This window comes from Vicia villosa, linkage group LG4, assembly GCF_029867415.1.
Source record: "Vicia villosa cultivar HV-30 ecotype Madison, WI linkage group LG4, Vvil1.0, whole genome shotgun sequence".
NCBI lineage: Eukaryota > Viridiplantae > Streptophyta > Magnoliopsida > Fabales > Fabaceae > Vicia > Vicia villosa.
In genome coordinates, this window is record NC_081183.1 from 108,303,353 (window position 1) to 108,316,768 (window position 13,416).

The 13,416-nt window shown below is 31.0% G+C and overlaps 2 protein-coding genes and 1 long non-coding RNA gene across 3 annotated transcripts; 1 reads left to right on the top strand and 2 right to left on the bottom strand.

The window, feature by feature from the left end:
- Positions 1-367: 367 nt before the first annotated feature.
- LOC131597637 (UDP-sulfoquinovose synthase, chloroplastic-like) lies at positions 368-1,121 on the bottom strand. Its single transcript, XM_058870322.1, has one exon. The coding sequence runs from the start codon at positions 905-907 to the stop codon at positions 368-370; it is 540 nt and encodes a 179-aa protein (XP_058726305.1). The 5' UTR covers positions 908-1,121.
- Positions 1,122-2,742: 1,621 nt separating this feature from the next.
- On the bottom strand, positions 2,743-3,618 carry LOC131599454 (uncharacterized). Its single transcript, XR_009282786.1, has 3 exons — positions 3,552-3,618; positions 3,246-3,353; positions 2,743-2,857 (listed from the first exon to the last, which is right to left on the bottom strand). It is a non-coding gene; the product is annotated as an uncharacterized LOC131599454 (long non-coding RNA).
- A 1,909-nt stretch (positions 3,619-5,527) lies between these two features.
- Positions 5,528-10,242, top strand: LOC131599456 (cytokinin dehydrogenase 3-like). Its single transcript, XM_058871796.1, has 5 exons — positions 5,528-6,356; positions 7,908-8,035; positions 8,650-8,913; positions 9,312-9,580; positions 9,671-10,242. Exons 1-5 carry the CDS (start codon positions 5,696-5,698, stop codon positions 9,972-9,974), a joined length of 1,626 nt encoding a protein of 541 aa, XP_058727779.1. The 5' UTR covers positions 5,528-5,695; the 3' UTR covers positions 9,975-10,242.
- The last annotated feature ends 3,174 nt before the right edge of the window (positions 10,243-13,416 follow it).

Here is a 13,416-nt window from a genome sequence, read left to right on the forward strand (position 1 = left end):
TACACCCTGTTTTAGTAAAAATCGGATGTAATTGAGCGTAATTACGTTTTAATTACACCCTGTTTTAATAAAAATCGGGTGTAATTACGTTTTAATTACACTCTATTTTAATTAAAATTGGGTGTAGATATGTTCTTAATTACACCCTATTTTAATAAAAATCGGGTGTAAATATGTCATTTATGAATGAACAATTATATTATATTTAAATCTATTTACACCCTATTTCATATACACCATTTAGTTATATTTCATTTTCAGCCATAATATTGCAAATACTATAAAATCATATTTTAACTAAGTCAAAATATTTTTAATATTAACCAAAAAGTATACAATATCATGTGCATTCATAATATTTCAAGTACTATAAAATCATACACATAAAATGGCATCCTTTACCATAAACATTGAGTGGATGACCAACAACAGCCTGAACACAAAATCGATTCAACACAGTTCCAAATATAGCATCATAATCAAATCTATTACACAGCTCTTCATGCATTGCAGTCTCGTCTGTTTTTACTCCGTATACCACTCCTTGATTCAGATCAGTTGCCTGAATCCCCCAAGCTTTACAAGTGAAAGCTATGTTATGTGAATCATGCACCTTGCTTAAATGATAGAACGAGCTAGGTTGCTTCGGATATGGCAAAGTGCCAGTTCTCCCATTGTGAGTAATGGTAATATAACCTTCCTCAATATCAATATTCGGAGTCCCGTATTCACCCATTGTCCCAAGCTTAACCAAATGGAAATCCTCTTTATACTCTTTTATAGCAAAGAGCACATTCAGTGTCCCAAAAACATTGTTTTGCTGCCTATACACCGCTCTTGACAGATCTATCATAGAAAGATGGAGGGTGGTCGCCCAACCACAATATCCATCTCCACCAATGACCATGACTCACTTCGGTTTGAAAGGCTCCCCGGAACTAGTTTGAACCACAATATCCTTTCTTTGTCTAAATTAACAGGACGATCCCGCCTATCATTGATTGCAGAATTGCTATCGACATCATTTCTAGGAGTAGAAACACGTGTGCCTAACCCAACTTGTTGAGAGACGCCATCTGATTTTCCAGCTCCAGCAGTTACATTAGAAAGGCCCGACCTACAAAAATATACATAAAAATATCATTTACCTAGCATAGCCTACACTATAAAGATAACCAACAGGAACTTGTTTTTTCAGAAAAATAAAAAAACTGTTACATGATATCTTCCATTGAAGATCCTTAAAATCAGAGAGCATAATCCCTCAAAACAATATCTACTTATATAAAAAGATTGGTTTGAAGCCTTTCACCATTAACAATATAAAAGGAAAAAACCACAAAAGCTCTCTCATTTATTTTTTTTTTATTTTTTCAGTATTGCACTTTGTCCGTCAAAGAAAGAGAATCGAACAAATTACCATTGGTAGAATGAGTGCGTTGTATATATCCAAAACCATATTTAAATGTGACTAGTAATTTACAGTGAGGCAATACTACAGCCTTCCCTGGATTTGAAGATTTGAAATCACTATAAGAAGACCAGAGATGAGGTAATAACTCCTTGTGCTCTATTTGCTTTAATTCTGAGATTTGCCGCCGTATTGAAGGTACGTAGTGATCAATTCAAACTGGTACAATGAGTATTGCAATGAAACTGTGAAGATGCTATCCGGATGCTTTGAAATAAAGATCCGTGCGTTTCGAAAATCGTGCCGGTGTTGAGAGATTGATGAAGATTGTCGTTGTTGATGACGTTGCTTTGATGTTGTTGTTCGCGTCAGTAGCGGATTATTGCGGACTGGTGAGTGATTTGAGCCGTGATGATTTACGGATGATGATTGTTGTTACCGATTCCAAAATTGAAGCAGAGTTGATGTCAAATTGGTTTGTGTTGCTTGCTGAACAAGATATGTTGTGGATGCCACTTGTCTAGTAATAAATAATGAAAAATGGGAGTTCTTTTACTGTTTTTGTCAACTATATCAAGAACTTTACATTTTATAAAGGCTAGATTACTTACGGATGCCACTGGAGATAAAAGTTGAGGAACCTCATAAGAAGCCGTCGGCTGTAATGGCAAAAATACAAAAAAGCAATAGTTAGTGCTTGACTTAAATGCTGAATGGGGATCGGGGAAGAAAAAAAAGGAGAAAACACTATGTACTATAACTTTTAAGTTTTCCTAATTTCATGTTAGAAGTTAAAACCATGGAAAAAACTGTTTATGGGACTGATATAAAGAGTTATTCCTTAGTGTGGATACATGTGATGTGCCACCTAGTCATGCACTGGATTGATAAAGATAGGCAATTATTTGACCCAATAAGAACATGCAGTGAATCGGTGATGCAGCTAGTTGGACAAATACTGCATTGAGAAACTTACATTGGTATTGATTTAACCCAATTTTCCCCTCTTAATATGAGATTAAAGTAAATTGGCAACAGTTATACAAGAAAGATTGAATTGTTATCAATAAAAAAGAGCTGAAATTAGTAAAAATGTATGAAAGGCCTTACTTCTACTACGCATGAAGAGGGACCTTTTGGAAAGAATCGTACAGCGCCTCTGCCACATGAGAAATTGTGATTAGATTAAAACTGTGTGTTAAGCATGCTTATGCAGAATGTATTTTTATGGTGATTGTTATTGATTATGGTGATGTTAGGTAATAGAAAACATAACATGACAGGAAAGAACGGAGATGAAATCTTGTTATGCGCGGATTTGTATTTGAGTTTCTAACATGAGGAAAGCGAAAACAACACTTGAGAGGCTGACACATAGTTTTTCGAGGAATAAGATAACGTCTCCGATCACATTAACACGCCCAATCCGTAAGATGTTATAGCAATCTGCAGAAAGAAAAATTAACAGAAAAGAATGACTCACCGAGTAAGTAATGAATTGAAACTACTTTCTCGGGTATAATCTTATCTTCAAACTCAAATTATAGTTTCTATTGGACATATGCTAGTAGATTAGTTCAAACAAGTCAATTCAAACGGACTCCAAGTTACATTTGGGAAAGGGATTGAGATAATTGAGAAGAAAACAATGGTTGAAATTTATGTTCATCTAATATAATTTCTCGTGTGTATTTGACAGAGTATCAACCAGTGACTCAAGTTGATAGCATGGTTCATGAATATTTTTAAAAATGTAACAAAATAAAAACTTAAGTTCTCACTTTGGTCAAACTAAAAGTAAGAAAGCTTTCTAAGGAAGGGTTTTAAGGCATACTTGAGAGCATGTAATACTGTCTTCAACGTTATGCCTGTTCCAATTATTGTCATCTGTATAAGCTTCCCAACGTGAAATGGAAATGCTTTGGTCCAAAATCATCGAACCCTGAACAAGAATATATGCAAATTAGCAAACAGATTTAAATCAGGACAATTTCATGTTACTGAATAGGTAATGTTCTGCAATAAAACAAGATGAATTGAATTGAACAGGTAGAAATATCACAATATATTAAGCTAAAATATACTCTTGAATGTAATTGGTGAAATTTTAACGACTTGACAAAGAAGGTAAGAACCTTACATTAAGCAATAATGCAGTTCCCAGGGCATAAGCTTCCTTAAAAGTCACATATGCAGTATAATCAAAAAATTTATTTACTTATATTGCCAATTGATTAGTATTGATAATATGAAAAATATAAAGCAATGCAGCCAAAGTCAGTAACTCATGGAAGCACGCAGTAAACAAACAAACAAACCAGAGATTCTTCACTTTCCCCCTCCACAGGCTCTGCTAGTAGAGACACAATATTAGCCAAATGCTTTTGCAGATAAGACAGCTGATGTGCTTCTTCATCACCCTGCGACGGCGTAAACTGCTTACTGTTGCTCCGCACAAGCTGCAATTGCAAACCATTCAAAACCAACATCGACACTTTCACAACATCAAGTCAACAGAAATCACTCCAAACAAATTGTGAGCATCTCAATCCAATTACAGGAATTAAGCAATGCATTATTCATAACATCATATGAAAGTGTATTGCAAGGATCGAAGAAAGAAAACGGTGAATTCACCTGAATCGGCGTGAGAGCGAACAAGTATCCATCAAAAGCGGAAGTGGAAGGCCAAACATCCGCTACAGCGGAGGAATCCTTAGGCGTCAGCGGGAGGAGACTCTTGTAGGATTGAATGTATAGAAACAAAACGAGATCATGAACATCGACGCTATCAGATTCGGATTCGGCAGGGAGAATCGAAACTCACAGCCACTATCTCACTCTTCTTCGCAAACTTGGGCCATTGTAACACAGATTAAGTGAAATGGGCGAATCTCAGTTTCGTGAATCTAGGTTTCGGAGATGAATCAGAGTTTCGTGAATCTAGGTTTAGGTGAATTTGGGTTTCGTGCGTCAATATCAGTTTTGTAAATATGTTGAAACTATTTTTAGTCTCATTTTTCTTCAGTTAAAATGAATGGTGTGTTACTACTTTCTGATTAAGAGGGTATTAATTTCTTTCATTATTAATATTCACCTACTAATTAATTAATGTGTTTAAAAGAAATAGTTATTAACATAATTGATCAGATTATTTTATTCACCTAATAAATTTAGATCATTAATATTCACCTATTAATTTGTTAATAATATTTAATTTATTTGCTAATATGTTAATATTTATATTAAATATTTTAAGTTATAAAATTAAATATATTTTTTTAGTCTATATAAATTTACACCCGTTTTTATTTTAACAGGAGTAATTGAGATTTGATTATAATAATATTTTTAATTTAAACCCGTTTTTAAAAAATTGGGTGTATATTGTCATCTGATAATATTTAAAATGACATTTTATTTACAAAAGTGCCATCGTGTTACTTATTTACACCCGTTTTTAGTATAACGGGTGTAAATTTTAAAATTATATTGTTGTTTTTGCACTAGTGTATATATCACTTTACAACGCAGCGGAACAAACCATTAATAGAAGGAATTAACTTGTGGGTTGGTTTACTAGGAATCTTGTGATGACGATGACGGTACAAATATACACAAACAGAGTCCTAGAAAACAATCACCACCAATGTTTCATTGCTTGATAATTAATTATATATTTGTGTTTTCATTTTATTGCTTCACTCAACAAAAACTACATGACGTTTCAAAAAGACGCCCAAATATAATCTATGATTTGCTTCGATCGTATCTTTCAATTTGACATTTACCCATTTCTCTTTTTACACTACGTACAATCATCAGTTTCTCTTTTTCCTATAGAATACAAGTACGTAAAAGATTTGTTCTCTTTTTTTTAAAATACTAGAAAAACGAAACAGTGCCTCAAAGTACTTTAATTGTTTCTTGGAGGTTCGTTGCAAAAGATCTATAAATTTAGTTTTTAAGATGATTGAATAGTTAATAATATACATAAAAATAAAGTTTATATTTTGAATTAACAACTGTCATAAAATCTTTTCCACTGCAAGTTATAATAAAGTCAAGCAATTTTCAATTATTAAACCTAAAAGACAAAAGATTCTTCTCTCTCTCTCTAAACACACACTATTTCCATCTTTTATCATGCAAAGTCTTCTTGTATTCTATTTATAGCCCTCTCCCTCTTTCCTCTTCTCCCACAAAACACTACACAACCTCACCACTTCATCACAAAACCAAAAACAATTTCTCTCCTTTTCTCTCCATCCACACACACAAAAAATGGCCATGAGTTACCCTTTTCCAACATACTTCATTCTCTTAATAATAACCATCCCACGTTTAATATCCACCGTTGGAAAAACCGAGCAATGGAAATCATCACTACCAGCAGAGTTATGCACAACAAACAGCAACATATCTGAAAAACTCATAACCAACCCAAAAGCTCTTGAAGAAGCTTCAAGTGACTACGGCAACCTCGTACATGATTCACCAGCCGCGGTGTTTCGTCCGACAACGGTGAACGATATAGCAACTCTCATCAAGCTGTCGTTCAACAGTTCTGTCCCTTTTCGTATCGCGGCAAGAGGACAAGGCCATTCCACACGCGGACAAGCCATGGCACGTGACGGTGTCGTTGTGGACATGAAAGGGTTAAGAGAAAGAGGAGATGTTAAGAATAATATTAAAATGAAAAATGGTAATGATGGGATTAAGGTATTTGGAGATGCTAAGGTTGGATACTATGTTGATGTTGGTGGGGAACAACTGTGGATTGATGTTTTATATGAAACACTTGAATATGGACTTGCACCTGTTTCTTGGACTGATTATCTTTACTTGACTGTTGGTGGAACACTCTCTAATGCTGGAATTAGTGGCCAAACGTTTCGTTATGGACCTCAAATTTCTACTGTTCATCAGTTGGATGTTGTTACTGGTATGTATATACATCACCATTTTCTTCTGCATCTAAATATATTTTTCTTTTATAAGTTTACAAAGCCGAAATAACCGCTGAAAACTCACATATACAACTATGAGATCAAGAGTTTGAACTCTGGTGTTGGTGTCTAACTTTAGTTTATATTATACTTTATTAAGATTATTTGTGACTAGGGTTAAATTCAGAGTTCATATACTCAATGATTTAACTAATGGTCGTGGTCGCGTAAAAGTTTGCGATTTCGATTAATATAGGTGTTACGATACTGATTACTACCATCACGGTGTAAATTAACCATAATTTATTTCTTAATCCTTATAATAAAAACTGTGAATAACATTATTGGTATCAACACTTTCTAATACGGTTTTGTCGTGGCCGTTTATGTGGTAACACATATCGTTTTGCTTGATGATATGTTAGATCGATGTAAATTGCTTTGTAAATTATAGATGAAATTTATGATTTTTTTTCAAGAATCAGGACCAGTTGTGTCACAATCCATTTGATTTTAGATAAAAACAGATGGAAATGGAGAAACTAAGGAACTTCCATGTGCATTTTGACTTTACAATGCACAGTGACATATAAAGGAAAACTTTTCTAACGTCTTTTTATAAAAAGACATATCTTAAGCTTTAACAAAAAATAATAATCTGTTTTAGTTTTAGTATCATAAAGACTTTCATTAGATTCCATCACAGAACTTTTATAGCTTTATTTTTTATTATAAAGTTTCTTAATGCTGTTTTGGATTGTTTTTTATTATTAAATTTTTTCTATTTACTATTACTACCAAATTTCGTGGTTGATAAGAGATTCTTGTTCTGATATTTTGGAGAAGTTAATAAGTAATTTCCACCAGGTCATGTTTTTGAAAAATTCTAAACCTATAGACACAGTTCACATTGTCGACATAGTCTACTCCTATTTATTTTCATTTATTTTATAGACTGTTGATTTTATATATTGTTTGGTCCAAGTCTACTTAGGTCAATTCCTTAACTATAATAATTTTAATTAAAATAATAAATATTTTGAACTTTACCCGTATGCTTTTTAAGGAATATGTATGCATGCAAGTACTTTATTGTTTATTATATATTATGTTATCATATAAAATTGTATATAATACTTTTTTCCAATTTAAATTTATTTAGAAAAAGAGAGCCGTTTTGAATGTATACAATACGGGTTATCGTATAAAATTCAAAATTTAACACAATTAATTTATGATTAAAAATCCTTCATAAACTATTTGTCATGGTTAAATCAGAACAAAATAGAACCATGTTTTAATTTTTCTCTCTCTCAAAATTTAATTTATATATGGTCTTCAAAAACTTCAGACTACTTTATTTTTCTGGAAAACTCACACATCAAATGTAGAGATGTAAATAATTTGTATATTAAATATTTATGGAGTTCTTTACTATATATGATACTTGATTATAAACCATATGATACATTATTTTTTTTTTAGTAGTCAAATAATTAATTTAAATACTTAATAAAATTTGATTATTTGGTACTTTTTTTTTTCAGGAAAAGGAGAATTTGTAACATGCTCTAAACAGAAGAATTCAGAACTATTTCATGGTGTCCTTGGTGGTTTAGGACAATTTGGAATAATAACAAAGGCAAGAATAGCTCTTGAGGCAGCACCAAAGAGGGTACGTACACTTTTCAAAATAGAAGAAAAAAATAGACTAAATTTTTTTGTCTTGTTGCTAGCTTCTTCTTCCAACCATTCGTAATAATCCCAATTCTTCTATGTTGTCACATTAATTGTTCAACCATATATCAAAATCAAACTTTACAAGAGCATCTAATTATTGTCCTTGTAGTGTAGTATTCTACACATCCATGAACAAAATATACAAAAATTAAATAATGCGACAAATGAGTTATAGCCACATGTATAGATAATGTGAGATTCATATGAATGAAAACAATTAAATAGTTGTTTTGAAAAAAGGAGAAAAATTTCAGAAGTACTTTTATAATGATTGTGACTGTATATGAGACCTTAATAAGTGATTGTGCCAATAAAAAGGGCTATATAATTATTTTTGTCCTCGTTGTCCTTTATTTTGTATTCTTTACATGTGCATGACTATGTTTTTGTTTCCACTATAATGCTTCTAGAATCAATTAAAAGCAAAAAAAAAATCTAAAAAAGTTGATTGTATTTGATTCAAGTTTTGATTGAAATACATTTGATATTTAGATATTTGATTGAATGTGTATATAATTAATGGCGAATTTTTATTTGATTGTCATGCAGGTAAAATGGATTAGACTTTTGTATAGTGATTTTGCAGATTTTACGAAAGATCAAGAAAGTTTAATTTTAAGCAAAAAGAGTAGATTGGATTATTTGGAAGGAATGGTATTAATGCATCAAGGACCCATAAATAATTGGAGATCTTCTTTCTTCCCTTTAACCGACCATCACAGGATACTTTCCCTAATTACTCAACATAGGGTCCTCTATTGTTTGGAAATTGCCAAATACTATGATCACCATTCTGAAAACACTCTCAACAAGGTACATTCTATTTTTTAATTATTACTTTTTTTAATATACTTTTTTGGTCTAGTTTAATTATTGGACCTCTACCCGAGTATCTATAGTTTGAATCTACATCGCAGCAGTTGAATGTCTATATCATATCAATTACAATTAGATATCTTTTCTGTTATCAACTGCAATTGAATGTCTCTGTAGTTAAATGTCTCTATCGTTATCAACTGCAGTTGAATATGTTTGCAATTAATGTCTCTGATTCTATTAACTGTAATTGAATGTCTTTGTTGCTATCAACTCAGGTTGAATGTCTCTGTAGTTGAATGTCTCTATAATTGAATGTTTTTGTCGCTATCCACAGTTGTTGAATGTCTTTGTTGCTATCAAATGGACTAATTTATATTTTCATGTTTGTGTAGGAAATTCAAACTTTGGTACAAGGACTGAATTATATCCCTGGATTTTCTTATGAAAAAAATGTGTCATTTGTTGAGTTCTTGAATAGAGTGAGAAGTGGAGAATTGAAGCTTCAATCACAAGGACTATGGGATGTTCCACATCCATGGCTTAACATGTTTATACCAAAATCAAGAATCATGGATTTTAACTCAGGTGTTTTCAACAACATAATTCAAAAAAGAAACATCACCACAGGACCTGTCTTGGTTTATCCAATGAATAGAAACAAGTAAGTTCTTAATTAACCTAAAATCTAATTAATTAAACTAAATGCTAATTAAAAGGAATCAATTAATCAATTAAATTATTCTTTTTTCAGGTGGGATAATAAGATGTCAGCAACAATACCAGATGATGAGGATGAAATATTTTATGCAGTTGGATTTTTGCACTCAAGTGGATTTGATAATTGGAAAGCCTTTGATGCACAAAACATAGAAATTTTGAAATTTTGCAATGATGCTGAAATTAAGTATAAGTTATATCTTCCTCACTACAGCACACAGGAAGAGTGGAGAAACCATTTTGGACCTAAAAAATGGAAAAGTTTTGTACAAAGAAAATATGAATTTGATCCAAGAATGATTCTATCACCTGGACAAAGAATCTTCAACAATAATTAAAACCATAAAATATTTATGATGGGACTGCATGCATAGCTGGATCATCAGAGGTGTATATGATATGATCTAAATTCTAAACCTTTGATGAGAATTTGAATCATATAGCTTTTTTTTGTACTTTGGAATTTAATTTTGGTAGAGGGTGGGGTTATGTGTGCTGCATGATTTTGGCACATATATAAATCAGGTTATTCATACCTTAGATATGTTAGGTTGACACAATCATTTGTAAAATATGCACATATCTAGCTGTATCTTTTTTGTTCTCTCTCTGTAGTACAGATTATTAGTATTCTCTCTAATAATTATTATAAATATTTCACTTTTTAAATACATTAAATCATCAATACATTTGAATTATATGAATTAAATACATTGATAATCTTGTTATAATAGAAAAATTGTTTTATAAATATATTAAATAATAAATATATTTGATTTTATGTAGTCCAAATATATTAACTATTTAACATATTTAAAAAGTGGTTTTTTCTATAATAAAAAATCAAGAACAGCCAACTAAAGATTTAAAGCACAAGAGATTATTTATATAGACTAGGAATATAATGATAAAATTTGATGCTATAATCCTTATAGGGTATTTAATATTTAATAAGATTTTAAAGACATGAATAATTAGGATGATGAAGGAATATAACCTACACTTCTCTTTATTTATGTAGGGAGGAATTAGGGGATATTTTTAATTGTCTAGATTAAATTTTATAATTCAAAGTTTCGATCAGATTCTAAACATTTTCCTTCTTTTTCCAGCAAAGTTAAAATAATGTCCTCGAATAACTAAGTCAATTAGACAACAAAATACAAAAAAGAATATATGGTGACACTGCACATTAGGGAATGAGGAATGCAATGACAACATCAATAATTATAAAATAAAGTTGATAGAATATCTCAATTCTCAAGGCCCCTAGAGAATTTTTTACCATATGCAATAAAATAAAAATTAACTACCACTTATGATTCTCGTGTTTGGGGATATGCCTTCTTGATAAATGTTACGATATTAGATATTAACGCAATACGACAATTGAGATTTAAAGAAAAGTAAGTTAAAAAAAAAACATACTACTATAAATAATATATTTTATAATAAAACTTTCATGTCACCTAACAAAAAAAATAGAGATATAATACCTAGACGCACTAATTTTTTTATTTAAAACTAAATATCACATTTTTCTTCGATCTCTAAATAAAACTGAGGGGAAAAATAATCTAGGAATACTTCGAATCCTAACAAATATAATATATGTTTTTATTTCTTTAAAAATAGTGTCTTTCATTTTTATTTTATTTTTATTTATAATATAAAAGATCTATTCCTTCTGTTTCAATAATAACCAAATGGTCGGATTATCAAATTTTATTATAAAAGCACTCGTTAATAAAATTTTACCCTAAACCTAACTTAGATGTGGCCGTTCTAAATTTGTATGCATCATTCTTTGAGATGGATTAGGAGACAGAAAAAATCTTCAATGTTATGTGTTGTATGTTGTTCTTCTATTTTGAACAAAACGTTTTTTTCGCTCTTGCAATCTGTCTTACATAATGGTATCAATGTTGTTGTTGTATTTTTTTGGAATAACCTTCCTATATTGTCAATCAAAGAAAACAACATTGTTTTCCTCGGCTGACAATATTGAGAAATTTATTTCAAAATATGTTGTAAATTGCAAGCACAAAAATATTGGTGCATGACAAAAAATTGAAATGGATAGAAGACACGTTACTTTCAATTTTTATCATTCATCATTTTTTGCAAGTAATATACTACCTCGATTTTTTGATTAAACCGAGGGGTTTCGTTATTTTATTTTTTAATTAAAAAAGAAAAAACCTTTCGCACCAGTTTTAAAAAAGAACTGATGGGTTTTGTTACTCAGCTACAACAATGAATCTATGTCCTACATTCATAAAGTAACCACACTCAAGATATTGCCAAGACATCCACCATTATATATCTTGTTCTCTTTCTTGTGAAAGCATTTGTCATAAAAACATTTGCTCAAGATAATAAAATCTTGGAACTTAAAGAAGCTCGTAAATGTTCTATGGAATGAATTGCAAGTGCAGAAAAAAGATTTTCCCATGGTTGGAACAGATAACTTATCAAAAGTTGAATGCATGCAATCCATTGAACTTAAAAAGAATACACACAAAAGTATACAACAAAATATGGATAACAACAAAGATTTATTGTTCTCCAAGAATAACGGCAACAATGATGAATCAGATTTGTCAAAATCTTGATTTGTTGTAAATAATGTATTTTATTATTTCGTGTAAACAATGTAATTTCTTTTAAAGTTATTTTCCCTTGATGTTTAACAGAACCCGAGAGGTATGTGGTGCTTTGGATTTTATTGTATTTTTTACCTTGGTTTTGAGTCAATACCGAGGGAAAATATAAGTGTGTTTATTGAGTTTCTTCATTGTCCTTAAATAAATATTTGTCGTCCATTTAATGAGTATCAACGCTCAAGACACTGCCATTAGTTATCCGCGTGAAACCTAAAAGATATCAATTATAAAAGCATTATGAATATCTAAATTGATAATGAAACATTCATAATGAAAATTTTGAAAGGCAAAATACCCTTTTTGGTCCCTTATGTTAACCTCGGGGTTCATTTTGGTCCCTTAACTTCAAAAAGTGTCATATTGGTCCCTTAACTTTTCAAAAGGTGTCATTTTAGTCCTTTTTGTCATATTAGCGACTGATTTAGCGACCAATTTTTGAGTTTTTTCGTCGCTAATGTGACAAAAAGGACTAAAATTACACCTTTTGAAGAGTTAAGGGACCAATATGACACTTTTTGAAGTTAAGGGACCAAAATGAACCTCGAGGTTAACATAAAGGACCAAAAAGAGTATTTTGCCATTTTGAAACTTAAAGAAGCTTGGTAAAGTTCTCTATGATGGATTGCAAGAGCATAAAATTATTTGGGTTCAAAGTTTGAGTTCTTAAATAATCATATAACTGAATATTTATTTTATTTTTCTAACCTATTTTTTTATATTAGAAACAAATGCATGCAAAAGCCATTGAGAATATACTTGCATCCAACATTTGATCTTCCTCAAGATTCAATGATTCGAAGATCCAACATCTCATCTTCATTGACAATGATGACGATGAATCAGATTCAAAATTTGTTTTCTATTTTCACTTCAATATTCTGTGTAAACAATGTAATATTCGTTGTAAACAAACTACTTTGTATAAACAATGTAATTTTTTTTAAGAAAATATTTTTTTTTCTTTCTCCTCGATTTTGGTCATAAACCGACAGGCATGTGGCGCTAATTTTGAAAATATAAAAAAGTATTTGTTGGGGATCGAACCAATGACCATTTCAACTATCCCCTCAGTTATTCAGAAATTGAGGATTTAAGTGACAAGTTATCATGACGC